The sequence below is a fragment of the Drosophila eugracilis genome, unplaced genomic scaffold (assembly GCF_018153835.1).
Source record: "Drosophila eugracilis isolate 14026-0451.02 unplaced genomic scaffold, ASM1815383v1 contig_649, whole genome shotgun sequence".
Taxonomy (NCBI): Eukaryota; Metazoa; Arthropoda; class Insecta; order Diptera; family Drosophilidae; genus Drosophila; species Drosophila eugracilis.
Genome location: NW_024573535.1, coordinates 1646564 through 1672133, shown reverse-complemented (window position 1 = coordinate 1672133; position 25570 = coordinate 1646564). Strand labels below are relative to the sequence as shown.

The 25570-nt window shown below is 40.1% G+C and overlaps 3 protein-coding genes across 3 annotated transcripts; all 3 read right to left on the bottom strand.

Annotated features, from left to right (window-relative positions):
• Positions 1-1564: 1564 nt before the first annotated feature.
• On the bottom strand, positions 1565-2780 carry LOC108109647. Its single transcript, XM_017218224.1, has 3 exons — positions 2687-2780; positions 2447-2606; positions 1565-2386 (listed from the first exon to the last, which is right to left on the bottom strand). The coding sequence occupies exons 1-3, from the start codon at positions 2689-2691 to the stop codon at positions 1940-1942; spliced, it is 612 nt and encodes a 203-aa protein (XP_017073713.1). The 5' UTR covers positions 2692-2780; the 3' UTR covers positions 1565-1939.
• A 19625-nt stretch (positions 2781-22405) lies between these two features.
• On the bottom strand, positions 22406-23401 carry LOC108109711. Its single transcript, XM_017218342.1, has 2 exons — positions 23096-23401; positions 22406-22997 (listed from the first exon to the last, which is right to left on the bottom strand). The coding sequence occupies exons 1-2, from the start codon at positions 23256-23258 to the stop codon at positions 22645-22647; spliced, it is 516 nt and encodes a 171-aa protein (XP_017073831.1). The 5' UTR covers positions 23259-23401; the 3' UTR covers positions 22406-22644.
• Positions 23402-23555: 154 nt separating this feature from the next.
• Positions 23556-24631, bottom strand: LOC108109710. Its single transcript, XM_017218341.1, has 2 exons — positions 24344-24631; positions 23556-24202 (listed from the first exon to the last, which is right to left on the bottom strand). The coding sequence occupies exons 1-2, from the start codon at positions 24546-24548 to the stop codon at positions 23859-23861; spliced, it is 549 nt and encodes a 182-aa protein (XP_017073830.1). The 5' UTR covers positions 24549-24631; the 3' UTR covers positions 23556-23858.
• Between the last annotated feature and the right edge of the window lie 939 nt (positions 24632-25570).

Below are 25570 nucleotides of genomic sequence, written 5' to 3'. Positions count from 1 at the left end.
GGGCCGATAAATTTTAGTTTCTAAACTCGAATTGTTGTTTTCCAGGACATGCACTGCAGCTTGCTATTTATTTGCCACACTGCACACACTCTATATATACTTGGTAAATAATCGCCGGGATGTGTTGGGCATATCCTGCTTAGGGACCCAATTCTTTTTATTGTTCTGTGGAAGTTCCAGGAACCGGCGAGTTGGCAGCCAAAGAAGAAGGATAGTTTTGTAACAACTGACTGGAATGTTGGGCAAACAACCCCCGCAAGGGGCATCGCGGATGAAATTTAATAACACCAATAAAGCCATTCAAAGGAGCACAGGCCAAAGGCACACGTGATCGTGATCCTCGAAGGATGTTGCCAATGGCCTGCCCAGGCCTATTCGTATAATAAATCAATTAACGAGCAAGAAGAAGGAGTCTGCCGGATTAGTGGAGGTTCGCCCTCGGCGCGGTATTTATTGTTTACAGTTCCGGCTGGACGAGCGTGCGATGGGATCATGATCCCAATTGCGATCAGCCAGAAAGTAACAAGGATCGTATGGCTGGCTGGGCAGATCGAGGGAGTGGGGGGGCGGCGGAGGGAACCCAGGAAATGGCACGCGTTTGGAGGCCAATTAACGCATCTTTGGCCTCGGCTTACGCCTTTGTCCCCGGCTTTTATGATCCCCATTTCAAGGTCCAACAACTGGCGCTGATATCCTGCACCCACACACGAAGACGGGCGAACGTGCCGGTGTTAATTCCTGATCTCTCTGTCTGTGTTTGTTGCCCCAACTCGAGGCTTATCCTTTGGAAATATTATTTTAGGCTGCTAGGATAAAGATACTTTTTAGTTTTCTCAATTTGACGGTGGGGTGAACTGTTTTTAGGACTATTTTTATGATCTGAAGGATATATTTTTAAGCGTTACTCGTGGAGTTAGAGGGTATTCTAGAAGTATATATATATATTCTTGATCAGGATCAATAGCGAAGTCGATTAATCCAAGCCCGTCTGTCCGTACTTTCCAGCTGCTAACAGTTAGCAAACAGGCTTAGGCGAGACTTCATGTTGAAACAAGCAAAAGCCTCATAAATTTCCTAGATTTTACACGAGTAACGCCCCAATTTTAGAGAAAAACTGGAATCAGGAAATATTTTATTTAAATTTGTGTCTCCAACCGAAAACACCACGAGTGGTGTTAAAATGAAGGATTTAGTCATTGTGGAAGCAACTCTGGAAATTCAAAAAAGAGCTCCAAGGTCGAGAATACTCTCCGCTGAAAAGCGCCAGGGAAAGGATTCCAAGCTGCTTTCCCAGATGTATAAAGCCAAGCCGACTCTGCAGTCTTTGAAGATGGCAAAAGACGGGAAGAAGATTATCAAGTCCCGGGCTCGAGAGTCTGCGGCTCTTATGTGAAATTTTATGTGATTTGAAATTGATTTAGTTGTCGTCCAGCAGATATAAATTAGTTAAATTTTGTAATGATTAAGAATAACAAATGGTTATGATGTATATATTACTGGTCAGGATCAGTAGCCGAGTCGATTGACATGTCCGTCTGCCCGTATGCACGCTGCGAGACATAAATTACGATTGGGAATGTGGCACAATTTATTAATTAATATAATATAATATGAAGAATTTTGAATAAAATGAATATAAAGTGGAGAAGGAATAGGAAGTATTCCCATCCCATAAAGAAGGTTCGTGTATTCCTCATTACGCCCAACAACCGAGTTGATCTGTCCACTGATCAGGTGAGATGTTCCCTTCAAATTCTTATATTAATAAACTTCATTCCAGCGTTTGTTTACTTCGTCATTGCCCCCAGCCTGACGTTTCAATCTTCTAGGAGTGGATATCGAATCGGGTCAGATCACTCAACTAGGTTGTAACGGAACTTTTCAAGTGGCCAAATCCCAAACTGATTAACAAGTCGGCCGTCATCTTCCTTTACGGCGACTAATCTTCCATTAGAGTCATAAACTTTCTAGCGAGCTCTAAAGCTTCTTCTTTCTCACTTGCTTTCATGCGAATCATCCAATCCAGTGCCATGGAAAATTTCCTATGAGCTTCTGGAGATGCGGCCATCAGTTCTTCGACAGACTTAATTTCCTCCTTAAGGAACTCGTACATCTTAATCCGTTCTTGACCCTTTTTGTAAGTGCGATCAACCTCATACATTTTCGAAAACATCTTTGAGAGCTCGCTCTTCCCTTGTCCTGAAGTTGGTGCTGGTTGTTCTTCAGCTATGTACAGTATGTCCTCCGCGCTCTCTTCCTCTTTGAATAACTCTGGAAGCACGAACTTTCCATTTCGCTTTCCTATTTTCTTTTGATTAAGGCCCTCTACGAGCGACTGGCATACAAACTTCGACGCCTTGTGCCTAACTCCAACTGCCATCTTACCCTGCGTTAACATACATTTATGAATTTTAGAAAAAAGAGCCACTTCGGAGTGAATCCTTACCTCGAAGTGGGCCACCAACTTGCTCAACAGGACTGGTCCTCCGATTTCAGACATGACCTTGCAAACATCGGCCACAGGGAAATGGAGAGTAAGGTAAGTGTCCGAAGAATCGTCAACACTTGTCTCCGGGACATCATTGGAAAAGCGAACACCTTGCGACCTGTGACAAAAGTCCACATTTAATCACTTGTAACTCCGATCTGTTCCTTAACCACGAATGCCTATATTGTTCTCACTTACTCCATTTTTAAATATAATTTTTGCTTCTTATTGAAATGAAAAGTTTAAATAAAATATTCCTGTAGAAAGGGATGACTATACCTTTCAGTTTGACTTGAGTTTGTTTTCTAAGGTGACTTTATATTTAAATTTCTACCAAACAAAATTTTAAGGCAAAACTTGTAACTAATGCTAAGCTGGACACGAATATAAGCAGAGCACATTCTTAACATTCATTTTAAAGGAAAAACCAAAAATATATGAAAATCCATTCTGATTAGCCAAAGTGAACATCTAAGATCGTTCCAATCAGAACGAATTGCTTGGAATACTTTAAAGTTGGGATGCGGCTTCAAAGAGCAGTGCATACTTCTGGGCAGCGACGGTAAGAGCTGGTAAGATCGCCTTGAGAAAAAGGGGGAGCCACTTAATCGTGTCAAATATACAGATCGGCGATGTTAAGTAAAAATTTAAAATAATTCTATAATTATTGTTGTAATTTAAAAAATAAATAACAAGTGATATTTCTAAATACATTTTTTTGATATTTGTTTAAAAAGAAACATTTCTTATATATTTTTTTTATAAAACAGTTGATATTTATTCAGAATTAACAGGTATACTGCTACCTATGTGGCAGCTTGAGCAGGTTTTAAGTATAGGGGATAACAAAGTGTTGGTATAAAGGTTACAATACAATACAATACAATACAATATTTCTATTTAGTTACAGTTTAAATTACAGCAGACTTCGAAGGTGTTAAAAAAATCTTACTGGGAGATCATGTGGGTGGTATCTTTTGAGTCTTCTCCTTCTTGGCCTCCAAATTAGCCTCTTCGCCAGGGAGTTACGATGATTGCCAAGGCGTCTGAAGTAGCTTTCAGCATGCTTTTGACAAACATCGAATATCATTGCGATTTGTAGATCTCTTTCTATGTCTCTGGTTCTCAAGTACCATGGGGTATTACAATCGATCTGATAATCTTCCTTTGCGCTACACGTATTTTGTTTAGGTTCGAATTAGGCGCTACGCTGTAGACCTGTACTTGCTGCCTTTAAAAGCACTGACTGGTTCACCATTGTTCTGGCCTCTAAAAGGTGAGCCCTCTATCCAAAATCACACCAAGGTAACATTTCTTATTAACATGATGTGAGGTTAACAGACTTACATGCAGTGCATACTTCTGGGCAGCGGTGGTGAGATCAGCTTAAGAAAAAGGTGGAGGCACTCATGTCAAACTGATCGACAATGTTAAGTAAACATTAAAAATCGATATTATTTCGATAGATTTAACTTTGATGCAATTTGAAAAAATAACTAAAGATATTTCCTGAAAGAGAAACATTTTTCATAGACATGATAAGTGAGTGAGTAAGGAAAATGCTGGTTATATCAGATATAATTCTGGTATTCAGAGTGCTTCCTCATCAGACTTCTTCGTTGACTGGCAATTGGCTGCGATTAAGCAGTTTTTAGTAGCCTTTTATCCTCGAACTCATTAAGTCACTGTCCTCCTGGCTTCCGCATTCCGGGGACGGCTTCTCTTTTATTTTAACCCCCAATCGAGGGATCTCCGAAATGACCCGCAAATACGCAAACTCTCTAATACAACTAACGAAGTGGACAAAGGACGCAGGACCAAGGACCTTCGCCTTCCCCATCCACCACCCTGTCACCCCCAACCCCTGCAAAAACAAAGGGAAGAATCTGATTGTGGACCTGAAGTCCAGACACATGGAAAGCAGCCCCCAAAGAGTTGAAACGAAAACAAAAGTGAAACTATGTGGCCCCAGTGGTGGGGGGTCATGGGGGGTGTTCTCTGGGTGGAAGTGGTGGGCGGTGGTTCACACACAAAAAGTGAGACAGAGCAAGGGGGACAGCGGGGCGTATGGTCAACCGGAGGAGGTTAAATGAATGAACGGATGAATGGATAAAGGCCACCGCATGTTACACAAGAGTCTGCCTCTTTTCCACAGTACAGCACGTACACCTGCGGTGAGATTAGTATAACTAGATGGCACTGTAAGGTGAGATTATAAGGCAGTACTGAAATAAGTTTTAATGAAGAACATTTTCGAATATTTTTCTTAGAATAGAAGATGAGGGTGGCGCAATTTCTGTGAGTTTCGTCAGAGCTTAGAAATTGCTTACAAATTTATTTAAAAAGTTATTTTATTTATACATAAAAAGTTAAAAAAAAAGTTAACAAAATAAAAGTAACTTCTTTAATTGCCTTTAGAGAGATGCGTTCCTATTTCCTTAACCTCCGCTGTACGCTTTGCATATGTGTGTGTGTGTTTTTTGGGTGGTTCACTCTAGTTTACTTTGGGATTTATGAATGCTTTATGGCGGCTTGTCTGGACAAGTTGTAGAGCGATTTTCATGGGGAAAGTGTGTGTGTGTGTGTATGTGTGTGTGGAAAATCGTGTGTAAGTGAGTGTGCGTACATATGTGGGCGATGGGCTGGGTGGGCAGGGAACCCAACTAATTTATTGCCAACTTCCGGCAAAGGCGAATAATTTTGTTTAGTTTTTGGTGTTGATAATGAACGGAGGACGGTCAGTGGAAAGTCCCGCCCCAGTTTTCAACCTCCCCCCTCTCCCTCCCCCTCCACCAAGAGGACGAAGGACCTTCATTTTTGAGAACTCCTTTACCACTGACCACCGGGGTCTTAACCCCTTCCCCCAGAAAGGGGAGAAAAAACAGGGGATCTTTCGACCAACCCTCCGGAAATGCTCATTTAATTTTCAGATATTTGCGCATAAAACTTGCCATGAATTTATTGCTTTTTAAATAAATAAACGAGCAAATAAAGTGCAGAAATTAAGGGGTTAAGAGGGGGTGGGGGGTGGGGTGGTGCTAGCCTGCTTAGTTGTGGCGCAACTAATTGAAAGTCACTCAAGTGTGAGAAGGACAGCGAAACGGGGGGGTAGATAAATATTTAATTAAAATATTTCCAAAAACAGAAAAATTAGAAAGCAGTCGAAGCAGATTTTCCATGACTTGCAAGTTGAGTTGGGGCGAAAATCGAAAGGATATGGAAAGGATTACCCTCGGTAACTATTTTCAATCTTCATTTTAATATAAAGTTCATAAATTTTAAAGATATTTTAAAAAGGTTTTCTCCAGAATTTGAGACTGTAATAAAAATTATTTAAGATTTTTCTAAGACTTCTTTAAGAAGTCTTCTAAAAAAAAGAAGAGTAAATCTAAAGAAGGCTTTCTCTTAACTACACAAAACTTTAAAAAACTTCAATCACTTAAATCTCTGAATTTTTAAAATTAAATAAAATATATTTATTATAGTTTTTAGCTTAAAAGTTAAGTTTTAATGAGCTGATCAATAAAGCGACTGCTTGCCGTCTTTTTCATTGGAATTTGCATGCTAAAAACTTTCGCTGCGCATAGATTTTCTTTTTGGTTTTCCATTTCCTTTGTTTACTTTGGCGGGCACACATGTACCCGGCCCGCCCAGTGCTTTTCTTTTGCCCAGATTTTCCTTCTTCTTTCTTCTTTCCTTTATTTTTCCCACCGACAGTAAAAAGCTTTCAGCAGCGCGGCAACCTCAAAATCGTCTGCCATAACTAATTAATGCCGTACTAATAGTGATGGCGTACCCCGGCACTCTGCCACTGCCACGCCCACCGCAGTCGACACCTAAGGCCCCTTTTTCTATATCTCCCCTTTCAAATATGTACAATCCATCTATATATATATATATATATATATATATGCATATATAATCTGTGTTTTTGTTGGCTGCCTTCTTTTTTTTATTCGGCATGTCTCTCGGAGATGTCTTGGGGGGGCCATATGAGAGGGGGGTTGGGGGTTCTCGGGAGGCACGAGACAGCCAACCACAGCCATGCTGGAAACCGAACCACTGCCGCACCGCCAACCCGAAACCCGAACCACCCGCCAGGGGGCGCCACTTAGAACAGCAGCCAACAGCAAATGGGAATCACGAAAACTTTCGTTTTTCTATTTTTCCCAAGCAGACTCACACACACATACACCCGCACACAGAGAGAACAGGGAGAAAATGTTCATTGCATTGCATTTATTTTCTTTTCCCCCTCAGCGTCACCTTGTCTGGCATTCGTTTAGCATTTTTCGCCAGGAAAAACGGTCGGAAAATGGGTGGAAAATTAAATGCGGCAAAGGGGGGCTGGGGGACTGGGGGACTGAGGGGTGTTGTCCCTTTGCACTTTGCAATTTTGTTTAAAGGGGCTAAAAAATTGTGCGCATGTTCCCTATCCAAAAAGGAAGCAAAAAACTAGAAAAAGCGAATGCATTGGATGAATGGCAATTTTCCGGGGAGAAGGTTAGTGGAGCAGCATTCGGCATAGACCAAAATGGCGGAGGAAAATCGGGAATATCCTAGCGGCGACCTAGTAATGCACTTTCGTAGGTAACTTAGCTTAAAATATTAATAGTTAATAAGTTAATATGTCAAACTAGCTCGTTTTTGGTTCTTTAAAGGGTTAAGTATTAATTATTGCAGAATTAACATTTAAATAAAGAACTAAGTAAAATGGTTTCCAGTTCTTAAGAGTTTTCTCTGAATAATTTTTAATTTCCTAAAGAATTTTCATATATTTTTGGCTTGGATACCAAGTCATGTGATTGGGAAACTTTTTCTGTAGCTTTGTTCAGCCTTCGAACTAAAGAATTATTATTAACTATTATTAACTATTAACTACTATATACTATTAGCTAAATATTCTTAAATATCATAATCCATACCACCCTTTCAAGTGACCCGAAAAACCTGAGTTTTGCCCGGACAAAAGGTGGCAAAATAAAACGAAATTGTCACCCACAATCTGCCATGCAACCAGCCAGTGGCGCACGGCCGCAAAGTGCAGCATGATGAGGGGGGGGTCGAGTGCAGTCGAGGAGTTGGGCGATTTTTCCTTTAACAAAAAAAAAAGAAGAAGAACAAGAAGGAGGAAAAACAAAGCACAGAGAGGAGTGAGCGAGTGCAACCCTAGAAACTATTAAAGCATCGAGTCGAGTCGAGTAGAGTCGAGTCGTCGGTCCTCTTCCAATCAGCGGATCCGATGGCTGCGCATTTTTCTCGTCTCACAACAAAAAACACAAACATGCCGGGGAAAAACGAGGAAAAATCGCAAAAGGGAAAACAACAGCAAAAAAACAAGTGGAAAATCCGAGCACAGAAATAAACTAGAAAAGCGACGGCTCCGCCTGCTGCTGCCAATGCAATTCATGGAGGAGTGCTCATGGAAAATGCGGAAGGGGGTGACGAAAAACCGAGGGGGCTGGGGTATGGGTCGTGTTGTTGGCGCAAAAAGGGAAAACTGGGGGGCGGTGGTGTGGTATTGGCCTCCGCTTTCGAGTGAAAACTGCGACCGAGTGAACTAAACTTGGAGCTCAGTTGGCTTTTGGCTCGACTCTATCATCTATGGCAGAGTTGCCAGGTACTGAAAAGCTTTTGAACATTTTTTAGATATTAAATTAATAAACTCTTTGCAAAATTGATTTATTTTTTTACTATTTAATAGTTGGAGAGATTAATATATGTTTTTATATAGTAATAAATTTAAATAAAAATTTCTAAAAAAGGATATTTTAAGTTAGATTTCTTTTTTAGATTGTTTTATTTTTAGTTTCTATATATATGATAGTCTCATGGTCTTATTGTCTTAACATAAAACTTATGCTGACTTGAAATATAAAAGAAAATAAGGAAAACAAAAAGAAAAAGAATATTAATGTAAAGAAATAAACAGATCGAAGCATCCCAACTAAGTAATAAGAAGCGTTTCTTTAAGAGTAAATTCGGATTATAAAAATCATTAAAAATTAAAAAGAAGTATTTATAAATATGATTATTCTATAAATTTGTTAAATAAATTTAGTTAAATATAAATTTTTGAAATTTTTCATTCCACCCTCAGAATTGCAAGCTGATTTTTAACGCATTTTTCACTATGAAAAAGATTTTAACTTAATTAACTTAAAGACTTAATTTTTCCTTACTTATTATCTGTTACAACTTTGAAATATTTTACAAGTCTTTATTGGTAACAATGTTTTAAGTAAGTATTTTTAAATATTTTTTGATAAGATAAGATAAGTTTAACAAGAAAAGTTCGTTATTTTCCTTGCCATTCTCATCCAAGTTGACAACCCTGCTGGCAGTGCGAATTGAGTGCACAATTTTTTCCCTTTCGTTTTTCGCACTGAAATTGCAATTGGGTAAGGCTCGTTTCCCCAGTGTGCTGGAGTTTCAGGGGTTAAGGAGGGAGGGGGCGGCGACGTTGTGGCGTTGAGGGGTTAAGCAGTGTGGCACTGGAGGCAGGCTGTGATTCTTTTCCTTTTGTTTTTATTGCTTTCTGTCGTGGCACGTGGCACACAAAATGTAAACAAGCCGCAAAAGTGAAGCGCGTGGGAGGTCCACGAAGGGAATAAAACTGGATGGGGGTCCGAAAGAGCGCCAGAGGCCGAGGGGTGTTAAGAGATGCAAATGTGTCTAGGATTAGAGTCCTGCGGTAAGCAGATGAAGAGCAGAATCAGTAGATATTTGCTTCCCATTTAGGGACTTCCTTCCGCAAATATTCAATTGATGGAAAAGTTAATTCTGATCATGTTTCTTGTTTCCTTTCATTTGTGTTTAATTTTGAACTAAAAAGGAAATTAGTTTGGCAAATAGTATTAAGAAATGAAGCAAAAATTACAAAATTAATATCAAAATAAGTATGGAAAATATCACTTTGAATGCTAAAATAATACCAATTCTTATCAACTTTATCCCTCAATATTGTACTCTGAAAATATACATCAAGAATCCAGAAATCTTAAACTAATTAACATGATTATCTATCACAATCTTAGCTTTATCTTTTCTTTATTAATGCTTCTTTATTATTGAGAAAAAAAGTGATGCTGCTGCCTTGTTGTCTAATCAGGCTAGCACTGACCGCTACGCTATTACGCACTTGGCAACGGGGTTGAGATGACGCCCGCCCACACCCACTGAACATCGCACCTGCCTCGAGTCCGGGACTCGTTCCGATCCTCCGGCTTATTCCATGCAAAATGGCCGCCTCTCCGCTCGGATTGCGTGTGCATTGGTTTACTTTTGTTTAGCAAAATGTTCATGCAAATCCGCGCGCTGCATTGCCATTTGCATAAGCGGCCCCAGGACGGGGAATCCGGACCCGGTCTTGCCCGTAACCCGTTGCTCGGTGCCCGTAACCCGGACTTGGTTCCGGGTCCATCATTAACCATCGCAGGTTGAGTCCGCTATTGAACGCCGCGCGATGTGTGTGCGAAGGCACTGCTCGAAATGATGTTAAGAAATATTGTTTTTACTTTTAGTTTCCATGACTTTTAGATACTAATTTAAAGATATTTTCTAATCTTATCAACTCAAGCTGATTACTAAGTTAAGTTCTGCATGGTCGTCTAAAAAGGAAAGACTGAGAACCACGTTCCACCACCAAGTTCCTTGCAGATCCCTCACAAGTTCTATATATGTGACGCCCACGGAGGATCTTCTTCATTGAATTCCTTCTAAAAACGTTTCCCATTGAATTTTTTGCTAAGTTTAAAGGGAAACCACTTCCAATTTTCCTTGCAGTGCATGTGCTGGAGGACAACTCATCACCATCGCCATTCCATTCTCATCCCAGTGCAATCCTTGCCACGCATATTCGCGCACGCACAAGGACTCCCGCCCCCTGTTCCTTGCCAACTTCTGGCCCAAAGTGAATCCTTTTGGAACTTGCCAAACTGGTTGGTTTAGTTTTCAAAACGGGACGTCCTTTCGCCCCATCCCCACTCCCACTCACTCTCACTCCTTTTCCTCCGCCTCGCATGTGTGTGAATGGTAATGCATGTGTGTGTGTGCGTGGAAAACCATTTAAAATTACGGCAAAAAAGCAACAAAAGTTTTCCAACTGAAGGATGAAAGTCGGGTGTGGGGGTGAAAGGAATACTGGCTGGGGGAAAGTCGCGTTTGCGTTGCGTTGCGTTGCGTTAAATTAAAACGCGTATGTTGCACACATTAATTGCCAGGAAGTAGATACGTTGTGGGTGGATGGGCGTTGTGCAGAAAGGAGAAAACTGTGGGAGCAGGGGGGGGCAGGGGCCGGCGGTCTCTTTGCAAAATGGGGGTAGCCCGGGCCAAAGGTTTTTCTAATCATTAACACAGTTGCCATCGCCATCGAGTTTGTTTTGTTTGCCTGCCATTACACACACACACACACACACACACACACACGCACACACATTTGCAAATTAGAAATGTCCGTCAAATGCCCCGCCTACTGCCTGCCGCCCACATGCCACGCCCCATGCAGACAAGTTGCAAAAGGTCGCTCAGATGGCCGTTGTAAGGATAATGCCGATGATGTCCTGGCGAGGAGAAAGCGACACAAAAACTGCACATGCGAGCACTCACAAGCTGCACAGTGGGTCAAGAGTTGATCAAAAGGGGGTTAAAGGTTATAAGCTAAGAAGCTTGAAAAGCTTGAAAAAGAGTGTTCTTAGGTGACTTTCTATCGTTCTATATGAAAGGTATTATCAGGTGTCATAGGTTAGGTTATGATAAACTATGGTATAACCACTTTAAGGTAGATTTTTAAATTTAGGATACAAAATAGTTGAAAAGTTCTTAAAGCTGCTTAGCAAATAAGGTTAACAGCCTTTTATTATGAGAGTAATATTAACAAACTTTCCCTAATTTGCTATTTTAACCCTTAGATTGGTTAACTAACGCATTTTTAATAGATATTTGTAAAAAACAATTTCGAAAGTCATTGAAACATCTTAAAGATTTCAATGTTTTGTAAAAATAATTACTCTACTGTACGTTTAACTTTATTCATGATTTATTTGTGGTAAATTTTGAATTATTTTAACTTATAAAAATAAGTTAAATTTTAAAAAACATTTTCAATCGCAGCTGTGTTACCACTGTGCCTTGTCTTATTTGTAATGTGTGTAAAAAAGTGTATAAAAAACAATCAATTCGAAGTGGAAGTTTATAGCAAGTACAGTCCCGCTGGGAAACCCACACTAATTTACAGTTAGACACTAATGCGTGCCCCCCCTTTGGAAAACTTTTGTTTGCCAAACGGAGAAGAAGAAGAAGAAGAAAGAAAAAGAGGAAGACGACTTTGGGCACGGCAGAGAGAATCGGATTCGAAGTCAGCAACAAACTAACGATAGTTGCCCCCGTCAAAGGAAAATAGTTTAAAATTCATTATATATGTATATGAAACGAGTGAAAACTACTCAACTGGCTGTTTGGCTATCCCTTTTGCTCATTCTGTTAACCATCTCGCTCTGGCACTCGACGGTAAACCCCCCCCCACCTCCACCCAGTTGAGCCGTACATATAATTGTGAGCGAACTCTAACCATATATTATATGTACGGCATATGTATAAATCTAGTGTATATTATGTAAAATGTTGCATTTTCCTGCTCAAAAAACACCACCCCCACCAACTTGTTGTTGTTTATGATAATGAGCATTTCGCTCATGTGTACGTAGGACATGCATACACACACTCACACATATATATATATATATATATATATATATGTATATGGGAGGAAAAGAGACCCCCAAAAGGGTTGAAAACCCGTTCAGATAATGATGCTAAATTTATGTATTTTGTGTAGAAATAAAACCTGATTTCCAAACGAGTGAAAAGTACGGACGGAGACTGACCATTCGGCGGGGTATTGGCCCATGGGGGTGGGTCATTTTCTACTAAACTTGTGGCGCCCCCAAAGAGGAATGGGGTGGATGGTTTAATTTCCCAGTTCCCCACTTGCCCACTTGCCCATTTCCACAGACTCTGCTGAGCTCTTCTTCGCTTTTAATTGTTGCTGCTCCTGCTGCTGTTGCTGCTGCTGCTGCGGCGGCGTCGCCGCTTTTGAGCCGAAACTCAATTTCCGTTTGAGTTATTTAAGGCCAGGCCGCACACACATGTGTGTGTTTTTTGGAGAGCGGCAACGGCAACGGCAACGGCAACGGCAACGGCGGCGGCGGCGGCGTTTCGTCTCGCCTCGTGTCGGTGTCGTCGCTCATATGTATGCCCACTCGTTTGAAATTTGAAAAGTTTTTTGTGTGAAAATTTCGAAAATTCGTGTGCGTTGTTATCATTTGCAATTGTGCCGTTAACCGGTTCAGCAGCAGCACAACAGCACAACAGCAGCACAGCAGCGTCAACATCCGAGTCGCAACGCACTCGTCGACCCTTCGATTGCCATTCCGATTGCGATTCGTAAGACCCCTCGGTGTGCTCGGCAAGTGCAAACTGCAAATCGGGTGCGCTCAAAGGCTCTCGGGCCCCAATAATCGTCCGTGTTCGGGCCAAAAACCGAATTGCATCCCGGCAGCAATATCGCAGCCAGGCAGCGAGGCAGAGAAGGCAGCTCTGGAGCTGGTCAGGTGCCCCCGAATGTGTCACTCTGCATTTTGACCACTAACGCGCCGGCTGTGCTTCCGTTGCGTTCCGTTGTGATCCCATACGATTCGATTCGATCCGTTACGTCGTTACGTTCTGTTTATCCGTTAAACCGTATTAATCGTTACGTGGCCAAAATCGTGGCAATAATCGTGGCTGACTTTCGGTCAGCTTAATCCGTAATCATCATAAAACCGTAAAACAACAAAAAGATCTTCAAAACTGTCTTTAGAGATAACCGCTGGCTGCTATCTGGCCTATAAATAGAGATCCCGAAACCAAGTTTCTCAAACACAAAGATCGTTGGTACAATGTTGGCGCCAGCATTCGTGCAAGTTATTTGTTTTTTTGAGTGTGCCTCAGTCGGGCTATAAAAGATCGAAAGTTTGCAAACAGTGAAGAGATCTAAGATATATATATATATAGAAAGTGCACAAGCTAAATACATTTGGGACATCATCAGTCGACAAAGTGCACGAGCTGCATCCAACAGATTGGAAAGGTGAGTTGGTTTATGACTGAAATATCCTTACAAAATGAGAGATTCCTAAACAGACTGCTTAGTAAGCAAAGGGATATATGGAAACTAAAAAGACAATAAGCTCCTTAGTATACTTTTTCTAAATTAGAACATTAAAATGTTTCTTAGCTTCTTGAAAGTCTTTTAATTCGGAAGAGCTTGACCAGAAACAGTTGCCCAAGTCAGGCATTTCACTAAGTTAGTTCTTACTGATTTCCCAGAGATCAAAAGATAGTTTAATAAAGAATGGAAATTGTTAAGAATTTGGAATCTATTTTAATCTATCTTAAGCTTATACTGATAGGTTTAACATCTGACTTATATGGTTATATGGTTGGCTTTCCCATTTAAGAAATGTTCTTAAAAAGTCATGGTGTTAGGATATCACATTCAATCTAGGACTAATGTCTCAGCAATATGGTTTTATGCAATCTAAAATCATTCCTTAATCAAGTAAAGGAATTTCATCTGCAATAAAGCGATCTTGCACAGCCTTTTGGATATATCTTTATAGTCTTCAAAAAGTAAAAGCAATTCCTGTTAAACATAAAAAAAGAAGAGAAATCCATGCAAAGAGAATTTAATGACCCACTTGACGTGTCAAAAACGGGCAGTGAGCAATTTTTACTTAATGTAATTAATTAAAATTTAACGTATTAATTCCGAGCTGGACAAATGTCATTGTGGAAGTGCGAACAAAGACAGCCATGGCTGTGTCCACATACGCGAGTGCGTATAATATGATACCTTGGAAAACTCATTGGCGAACCGCACTTATGTACCACAAGTTCTACCGCGAAATTGATAATTCAACGGTTAACCAAACGGGCCAACAACTAACAAAAAATAAAGTTAAAACAAAAAACAAGGCAAACTGGGGTAAAAAAAAGCACGAGCCGTGCTCCAGCGAGTGTTAAACGCTTTAAATCAACTTAACAGTGGGAATCTGGTGAAAAAAACTACCCACAGACTGGGCAGAAATGTAAACAAAAATTGAAATCGCAGGGCGGCAAGTTGAGGACTTTGGATGCACTAGGAAAATGGCTGAGAAAGGCTATTATTTTGTTAGAGTTTTTAGAAACATGACTAAGGAACTGCCTTTTTGGCAGTCACTTACCTTAGTTTTAAATTGATTTCACTGAAAAAGTAAAATTTTAAGTTTCTAATTACCTTTAGCCTTACCTTAAGCGTTGTTGGACTTAATTTACAAAATGTTTTATCTTAGAAACAAATACATGTATTCCTAATATAACAAATAGTACAAAAAATGTGGTAAAATATATGTAAATTATGCAACTTGTCCAGGGTTACACATTCCTGATTGCTATAGGAAACTGCTTTTAACAAGAAGAAGGTTGTCTAAAAACCTTATGTTTGGAATAATTTACTTAGCTTAAAGAAGTACTTAAAATAACGAATAAAATATTATTAAAAATTATATAGAAATATGCAACAATCCACCAAGATGCAGCCAAATCCCAGCCAAAAACAAACCCCTTTTGAGGGGATAGAAAAATATATAAAAATAGCAGACAACAAATATTGTGCATAATCAACAGAGATTCGGATTCAGACTGCCCCGGAATATGGGTCTGGTGGGCGTGGCATGGCATGGCAGGCGGTCAAGTCAAGGGTCAGGCGCTGGGCAGGCAGGCACTGAGGTACTAAAAGGGTTGGAGGTGGGCGGTATTTGAAAGTGGTCAACCAACTCGTTGACCGCAAAAGAGAAAAAATAATAAAATGAAATAAACACACGCAGACAGATAGGACAGATAAATGCATATGTGAAGCGAGAATACATATACGGAGATATGTAAATGTATATATGCGGCCTGGCAGTCAAATCACAAACAAAACAAACAACAATGCCAACAATAATTCCTACAGCCGGCGCTCAAATGTAGGCAATGGAATTATTTCTACCCCCCACCTTTCATATTTTCCTGTTTGCATTTTGTTTAACTATTTTTTTGTTTTTTTTTGCTTGGCTCTGCTAATGCAATGCGACAGTTGAACGTTTCATTTTATAATGTTTAATTTAATTTATATTTATTGGAAAATGTTTAGTTTTTTCCAGTCGCCGCGGCGATTGGCCAATTTGAAAGTCGCCAATTTTTTGCCAAAGTTAATGATTTATTTTAATTTGCCGGAATTATTGACAGCTTGACAAAATAAGCGACTAAATTGAACATTCCGATTGGCCTGCTGTTGGCGAAATATTTAATAAGCAGGCTTAAGGGAATTTATGATAAAAGTATAAGTTCCAGTAGGGAAAAGTGAAATAAATTGCAATTTTATTCAAATATTTGGTTGGTCGTTGGGTTGAAATAGAATGCTAAAAACTTTGATTTCTGTAATTTAAACGGAATTATAAAAGTGCCAAGAAGCTAAATTCCCTTTCATTCTAACTTTATTTGCCATTTTTGTTAGTAATTTTATTAATAATGATAATCTTAGCCTTATCTTCTTACAAAAATTCCAGAAATAAATTAAGAAAAATGAATATCAAAATATTACTCCTTCTAATATCCTTTCCTTTTCCTTCCCTTCAACATTAACCTTTACTATAGCCAGTGCTGTGTCTTAATTAAAAAGTGCCGACCATTTTAAAAAACGGTGAAATCAGCGCGAGGGTGTGGAATCTGTAGGATCGGCGAGATATATGTATATATTTATGAGGGTTGCTTGCAATTATATTGTGCATTGTGCTGTTGTTGTCCTTCGTCTGGACGCCGGGCTATTTTTTGTTTTTGTTTTTGTGCAAGTGCAACTTTTATCGATTTAAATTAAAAACGCATTGCTGCAAATTGTAAAAATTATTGTGTGCGTCTGTCCGATTTTCCGACTGTCTGTCTCGCTGCATTTTCCCCATCGTCCTGCCTGTTTGTGTGTGAGCGTGTGTGTGTGCGCGTGTGTGTGTGTTTGTGTGCCAGGAAGCGCCGGCACATTAAGTTGGTAGGCCGTGTTGTTGGACAGCATCCTGTCCCTGTCCCTGGCCCCAGCCCCAAAACCCCTTTCCACACCGCCATGTCCACGGCCACGTCCATGTCCATGTCCATGTCATTGGCCGGGGCAATGCGGAAAATCGCATTTTCTCATTTGGCTTCTGTCAGGCAAAAATATCAAAAGCGCGTCGCGAAAATCTCGTTTATTTTTCACACGCATTTCTGACATCCCCCGACGGCCCATCCTTGGTCCTTCGAGAGCGAAGAATCCATCGAAGACTGCCGTTCTCCCGCTCTCCCGCTCTGCCATTCTGCCATTCAGCCATTCTGGCCAATTCTTCGGCATCTCACGCAAATTGGCTTAAAGTCGTTCGATCTGCGGTCGTGTTGCATCGCATCGAATAAAGGACCACTTCGATGAGAACTCGGCTTTTCTTATTTGATTTACTTCCGTTGGCATTTTATGAAGTGCTGCGAGGTGTTGCGTATACGCCACGGTGTCTCGGCAAAGTGTTTCAGTGAATGGGAAACCTTTAAATAATATTTACAAACATAAAGATGATATTGCTGTGATATAGCTAGCTTATAAATCATTCACAGAACAGAATATGTTTGTCTAATAGTTCTGAAATCGCGTTATAAAGTTCGTTTCGTTTTTCTCCTCAGATGAAGGATTTTCTTTTAGTTTGATTAGCCAAGATGCCATGATTTTAGAAAACAACTTTATCCCTTGTGTTCGTGGATAATATAGGTAGCTATATCCAAAACATCCACCGTCGATATCGGCGGCATTAAACATTCAGGGCGACCTGCAATCTGTGATGTTCTATTTAAAAATGCGCAAACTGAAAGAGTTAATGCTATGTCCTGGATCGAATGCATTAATGTCCTGGCCGCCATTGCAGGAGGGCTCCTGAAAAATACATAAGTATGTGCGGGCATGTGTATATTTATATATGAGCGGCAACAGCGCACACAATTAATAAGAATTACAAGTTGTATGATGATGAGGGGGTGGCTGGTTGGTTGGTTGGTTGGTTGGCTGGCCCGTCCTGTCCTGCCCAGTGTATGGTGTGTGTGTGTGTGTGTGTATGTTCTCTTGTGTGTGCGTGCGTCTGTTTGTGCGGGCTTATCCGCATCCTGCATCCTGAATCCTGCATCCTGCATGTGGGGGCGTGGCAGCAGCAACATCAGCAACAGCAACAACATCAGCAACAGCAACAACATCAGCAACAGCAACAACAGCCGCACAAGTGCTAATGACTTAATAAATCATCGCGTGCGACAAAGAAATATATGGGATATATGTTCCTGGTCGGTCGCTCGCTCCCCAGCATCAACAACCGCAGCCAGGAAGAGCCGATGGTTTGGGCATTGCTGAGGTTGTGATTGGACCAAAAAATCGACAAAAAAAAAAAAAAAAAAAAAATAAATGCATAATTCAATGAAAATCCTGCTGAAATTCCTTTAATCCTCAATATTCATTAAAAAATATGAGCCGACCTCATGATGTTGCTGCCGTGTTATTGATGTTGCCGTTGCATTGGCCGAAGTTGCTGCTGATCTGGCTTTTCTTGTTAAGTCTTCGTGCTGCAGCTGGCTGTATTAATATTCATTACTAGTTACTTGCAAAAAGAACTCGAAATATTCCTGGTTTTATAATATTAAACTTATTATAAAAAATATTTGGCTATATTTTCAAAGACATTCTGAAAATCTTCATTTTATTTCAACTTTCTACATTAGTTTGATATATTTTTAATACTTGCAAAAGGTTTAAGGAACTTTTTACAGAATATATTAAAATATTTCAAATATATTCTTTGAGGTTAATAACAATACTTGCTACTCTACATTGCATATAAGGACATCCCTCTATACTCATGACTAGCTGAGTTCTGTCTTTTAATGGCGATCTGCTTATAAGCAAGTTGTGATCTTGGAAGCTATGACAAAATATAGGTATATTCCGGTGATGCCCACTTTGAATACAAATACTTGCTTCTAAAAAAGTTAAGTTTGCGTATTTAAAATTAGTTTTCTCTTACAGACTGACTTATAGCTTAAAGATTACATATTTCTTTCGAAAGTTTTAATAAGTTTTTAAAGGGATCCTAGTGATTTCATTACTGCCGTGCCCCGTAATGTGTGTATTATTTTCAATTAAAGCCATTTAAAAGCGAAGCCAGAACATTTTCGCTGCCGTGCAGATGCGATGTTGCTGCTGGTTTCTGTGGCCAAGGGCCAGGTGCAACATGGTCCCGTCTCATTACATCTTTATGTGCTTGAGTACATAATGTGCGGAGTACATAAGCTTAATCAGCAACTTAAATGTGTCGTGTGGCAGCAAGGATTTAATGCATACCCCCCCTTTCAGCCACCTTCCTGTTCATTTTGCCCAGCTTACCCCGCTGTACCCTTCACTTTTCCGGCGATTTTCCCTTGTGCGGGAAACTTTTGCTGTCCGGCCATTTGCACGTTACAAAAATTAATTCGATTTGCTGCTCGGCGGTCATTTTAATCGTTTGCCGTCGTGCGGTGCCGTTTAATGAAAGGACGAAAACCAGGACACACTCGCGTTCGGCCGGCCTGCAATGCAATTAAAAATTAAAAACGTGAGCAAAATGCATAATGAGCTCTCAAGCAACACTTCATTAACGCGTTTTCTTCGCCTCCCCATTTACCATTTTCACATTTTCCCCACCCCTTTAATTTCCCTGTCAAGATAAGTTACACTCCTTTTTTTCGATGAGTGCATGTGTGTCCTGCACATTTCGCATTGATGGGCGACAAAATGTTAACAAGCTGTTGAAAAATTGGCAAACAGGCCAGAATGCGTAACCAGAGAAAGGCCCTCAACACACCTCAGCCACCGCTTTACCGCTCTCCCCCCTTTCTCAACCACTTTCTCCACCTTCCCGAACGGCCGATAAACCAAACGAGTTCGGACAGCAGGCCAAAAGTAAATGAGGATCCTGCGAGCAAGGAGCACCGACTGTGGAATGACCTGCAGATGGATAGGAAATGGGGAAATCGGATTGATCGGAAATGTTTCTGAAATGTTTACAAAAATTTTGCTAATTATGATGAGTAAGGTATACAGAATGGTTTCGGCATTTGTTCTTAAGTTACTTTTGGGAAGTCTGCTATGTTTGTAGAATATTTTATACCTTTAAAAGAAGGTGATATTTTCCCAACTATTTTCCAAAATAACTATGATTATGTCAAATGAAAAGAAAGCTCAATGTCTGTACTTCAAAATATGTAAGTTTTGTTATTTTTAAGTTTGTTAATTGAGCTTTATTTCTCAGTTTTTCTTATAAAATGAGGCATTTTCAAAAAATATTTCCTTTTAATAAGAAAGTTAATTCTTGATCATACCCCGTAAGATCTATGGGAAAACAGCCAGATCCCTGACCGCATCGAGGGTATCGCTTTATCATGCAACTACTTAACCAGCGTCATAAATTTACACGCCAGCCGAACAAACAAGCCCCCCAAAAAAATTAAGAGCCCAATGGCCATGGGGCGAAGGAAGGAAAGCCAAGGAGATGGAGATGAAGTGCGTGTGTGTGTGTGTGAGTGGGAAAACCAGGGGATGAGGTGGCACCCATTCCGCAGTTCGTGGCCTCAATGTTGGCCTCAAAATGCAAAACCCCAAAAAGGAGCAAAGTGCAAGAGTGGAAAAGCCTTGCACGTGATTGTCAACAAGTTTGACTGCAATGGCTTGGAAAAACCAGGGTGGGAAGAAGTAGCAGGGGAGGTCCACAAGATGGACCTTGCAGTTTGTTTGCCTTTCCGCTTCTCTACTCGATTTTTTTTATATTGATTTTCCTTTGCCTGCTTTTTTGCATGTGCGCATATTACGCATACGCCGCGTGTGCAACGGAAACCAGCCAACTGACCAAACGCGTCCTGAAAAGCAGAGACCACCTCTTGCCCCTCGCACTGTGCCCGACCCCTTAACCCTTGTTTGTCGGTCTGCGTTTGTACAGCTGTCAGACAACCTCTGGTTGCAATGGGTTGTTGCCCAAAAAGGCATAATAAAAGAGTCACTCTTCACGGCGAAATATATATGTGTAAAAAATAAATATAAAAAACAGGAAAAATCCCGAAAAAAAAAGGAGGGAAAAGCGGACGGAACACGCGTGTTCTCTCATGTTTATTATTGCAGCAACAAATTGATAGTGGTGCGAGGGGGGTTACGAAAAAAAGGACCCCTTAACCCCCTCACAATTGTTGCATTGTTGCATTCGCTTCTTTGACAGACAGACAGACAGACAGACAGTGGGGGGGAAAAAGAGAAATTGACCACCAAACAACTCACCTGCCCCACCGTCCCGCCCCGCCCTGTTCCCTGGGGGCTGTATGTTTTCTCTGTTTTGGGCCTTTTGTTGGTGGCAACCACATATTTGGTTGCTGATTTTTGGTTTCGTAATTTTTCCTACCCACAATGCAACAGCGGCAATTGTTGTTGCATTTGTTTGGACCTTGTTTTTGTTTGCGTGTGTGTTTGGCGGTTTTTCACCTTCTTCTTTTTCGCCATTTTTCCCCCCTCTCGTTTCGGCTCTACAAATTATAGCGAGTTGTTTAAGCCCGAGTTTCCTTTTACGCTTTTTTTTCGGTTTTTGGCTGTTGATTGGTTGCGATTTTCAATGGCCATAAATTGCAGAGGGTTGAGTTCATATAGCTTGAAGGGAGATTGTTAAAATACTTAAAGAACCTTTATTATGGCCAGTAAATAGGGAAAAGTGAACTAATAATAAAGGTTCTTCTTTAAGTTGCTTAACTTTAAGCGACTTAAAACTAAAAGGAAAGAGGTGCGCATTTTTGATAATAATTATATACATTTATTAAATAATGAACTCTTTATAAAACCCTTTAACACTTGAACCCTTGAAATGTGAATAAAACTTATCTTTTCCCAACAGAAGTCTTTCCCAACCCCATATCATAAATGTATCCTTCGACATGTTTGAAGTTCTAGTAAAATATAAAAACAAAAAATGTAATTGCTAAAGTTCCGGCCAAGAAAGCCTCTCTATACATGTGTCATTTTCAAATAGAGTTCCTGCCCCGGTCTGCCAGTTAATTATTTCCTGTCAAATGGTTAGTTTTTCCCTGCAACAAAACTCAATACATCAATTGCCATTGCAGCTGCAACTCCATCATCTGATATTTGTATATATATATATATATAGAATGCACACACATATATCTGCCGTAGACTGGGCAATAAAAATATTTACAACAACAATCATAGCAAAGGCTTTTTGGGTCTACCAATATTATTCCACACAACTTCAAACCCACAAAATGTTGGTTAGTTTTTCGTAATAACTTCAAATCTGCACTTGCCACTTTGTGTGTGTGGAAAATGGGTGGGCGGCAGAAATGTGGGTGCAGTTCTATCCCCAAAGTGCAACGCATATATATATACCCATATATGGATATATAGCCACACAGAAGGCCTCCCACGGGCCCTAAAAATTTCAAATGGCATCGAATTTTGCGTTCAGGTTTTCCTGATTTTTTTTTTTTTTTTTGTGTTTTGGTTTCTGGTCTGCCATTCGGGGTGTAAAAATAATTTAACTAAAAATTGCACACAAATATCCCTCACACACAGTCACCGCAAAATGTTTGTGTGTGTGTGGGCGGGGCTGCGCCTCCCAACATCCAGAGGTGCGTAAAATATAACGCAGGCCTAATAAAATCAGGGCCGCAAAAATGTGCAACAAGGGAGCAAAATGTGTGCAGGCCCCGGAAAAATACTTTGGAAAATTCAAATTGGTTACTAATTAATTAAGATCCCAATTGATATTTTGCATTGCTTTTCCGCATACATATTTTGTTTCTTACATAAAAATTCATGTGAAAAGGGAATTTTATAGACGCCCAAACATAGAAAGGACGATTTTATTGCTTGGTGCATAGTCATGGCATGTGTATATTTTGTAAGTTATCATTCGGAACCAACTATTTTATATCAAATTTGTATTCAATTTAATATTCGTAGGTATTCATAGTTGGTTTCGAACCCCTTAATCGGGTTTTTGGGGTTCGCGTTAATCACTCGTCTTCGGATCCTCATCGACTTCATCTTCCTCGCGTTGCTCGACTTCAGTCGGGGGAGCATTCTCCTTATTGTCAACTTCAGCACCGCGATTTACATCGGTTTCTTCTTGAGCAGCCTCTTCTTTCTTAAGATAATTTTCTAAATGCCTCAAAAGCTGTTCAAAAGCTTCAGGTGGGAGATCTTGACAGGCCCTCCTCATGGGGTACGGATCGTAATTTAGATCTTCGGAGTGTGCTCTGCGGCGAGCTCTATTCTCGTTCCTTGGCTGGGCAGTAAATTTCCCTGCTTCGGGATCGACACCTTCAGATTTACTAGTATTAGGATCAGCAGTCTTAGGAACATCTATAAAATCATCATCGTTAGAATCATCATCTGGAACAGGTGGAACATCTTTGGAATCTCCACCGTTAGAATCAACATCTTTAGGTACAATAACTCACCTTCATTAGTGCCATTCGACTCAGTGATATCAGGCTTAGGGTCTTCCGTCTGACCACCAGATCCTCCAGGGCTAATGCGTCCATGTGAGGAACTTCCTACTAATTCGGAGGCATCCTCGGCCACTGGAGATCCCAAATCATTATTTTCACATTTATTATTCATCCTGAAATTCGTTTTTATGTCCTATAAGAATGATTTCCGAATGTATAGTGAGTCTGCACTTTTCAGGCAGATATGACATTATTTTCCGGTCATATATCGATATATCGCTGTTAAAGGATTAACTCAGCAGAGTTGTAAGTTTGATATCAATATTTTAATCGATATTTTACCAACAATATTTTAATAAAGCTTTTACGTTTGTTGAATGTGAAACAAGCCATACATTGGCGTTAACATGTTTCATTGGCCAGCAGGCAAGGCTTTTATATTGTTTTTTATGAATAAAAATTGAAACATTTTAGGTTAAAATTTTTCTTTATTTTTATTTTACATATTTTCGATATGAATTGGAACTCATTCACCGGCTAGATCATTCTCCTGTTTAGCTCGGTGCACGGTCATAATATGTGAATATTTTATATTTATTTTAAATGTGTTTGAATTATTCGGAACCAACTATATTATATTCAATTTGTATTCAATTTAATATTCTTATGTATTCATAGTTGGTTTCGAACCCCTTAATCGGGTTTTTAGGGTTCGCGTTAATCACTCTTCTTCTGGTCCTCAACGACTTCATCTTCCTCGCGTTGCTCGACTTCAGTCGGGGGAGCAATTCTCCTTATTGTCAACTTTAGCACCGCGATTTACATTGGTTTCTCCTTGAGCAGCCTCTTCTTTCTCAGGAGTATCTTCAACGCACCTCAAAAGCCGTTCTAAAGATTCAGGTGGGAAAACTCGACATGCCCTCCTTGCTGGAGGAGGTTGGAAGTGCGGATTGTAATATCCATCTTCGGAGTGTGCTCTGCGGCAAGCCCTATTCTTGTTCTTTGGCTGGGCAGTAGGTTTCCCTGCTTCGGGATCGACACCTTCAGATTTACTAGTCTTAGGATCAGCAGTCTTCGGAACATCTATGAAATCATCATCGTCGGTAGAATCATCATCTGTAAACAAAAAAACTGTACTCTTAGGAACAATGTGTTTGGAGGTCTCAACATTAGCATTGTTGGGCAACTTAGGTGGAACATCTTTGGAATCTCCACCGTTAGATACATCATCTTTATGGAAAAAAACCGTTGACTCACATTCAATAGTCTCAAACAACTCAGTGATATGAGGCTTAGGGTCTTCAGCCTGATCACCAGATCCTCCAAGGCTAATGCGTCCATGTGAGGAAGTTCCTGCCACGTGGTCACCAGAGGGAGCGGTAATAATCAAGTCATTCGACAATGTGGAGGCACCCTCGGCCACTGGAGACCCCGAATCATTATTTTCAGACTGGTTATTCATTCTAAAAATTTTTTCTTCTGACTTATAAGGATGAATGCCAAATGAATAGTGAAAATGAAATTTTCAGGCAGATTACAAGCTCACATTAGTTCTTTCGGTGAATTGACTTAAGTATTAGTGCGGCGATATATCGATATATCATTTAAAGATTAACTTAGCAGAGTTGTAACCAACATTGTAATCGATATTTTAGCTTTTGAAAAAGTTATAATTATTAGCACTTAGTATTAATTATTATTATGATTATTATTATTATCATTACCATCAACAAATTATAGTTTCTCATGGTAAAAATATTTATACAGATAAAAAAGAAAACAGTATATAGAACAGTTAATACAGACCTTTATTATTATTTCGATTTCGTTATGAATTCATACCAAAAATACTTATTTTTCGATAAGATAAAATACCTATGTACATAAAATAAAATATTTATAGAATACAAAATTAATATATAATATAAATAAATTAAAAATTTTTAAATTAAATTAAATAAATAAACTTTCAATATAAAAGTTCTACCTTGTTCTATTATGGTTATCAAGCTAAGGATTGGAATTATCTAAATAGAACTGAATAGCCAGACCATCCCCCATCCAGGAATAGCAACAACTGACCACTCACTCATACACACCCACACCCATACACTCACACACAGACACCATCCACACACCCCCACCCGAACAAACACATCGAAATGCTGGACTGCAATGGCCTGCATTTTATTTGGGGGGCGGGGTCGCTGCAGAAAGGACTTTCGAGTGGAGAAAGGACTTTTTGCGAGAGAACAAGGCTCCACACGGAGTTCAACCCTTGTCGCCTGCACGTGCGAGTGTGTGTGTGTGTTGTTGAGTGAGTTCCCCTGAGTTTCTGTTCGTGTGGGTGGGCTCCATGTGTGCGAGTGCGAGTGCGAGTCCTTAATTTGCTAATTGAGAGCCTGCAACGGCGCATTACACTGAGGACAAAGTGGCAAGCTGAGTGGGAACTCAGCCGGTCGAGTTGAGTGCAAAATGTGGCAA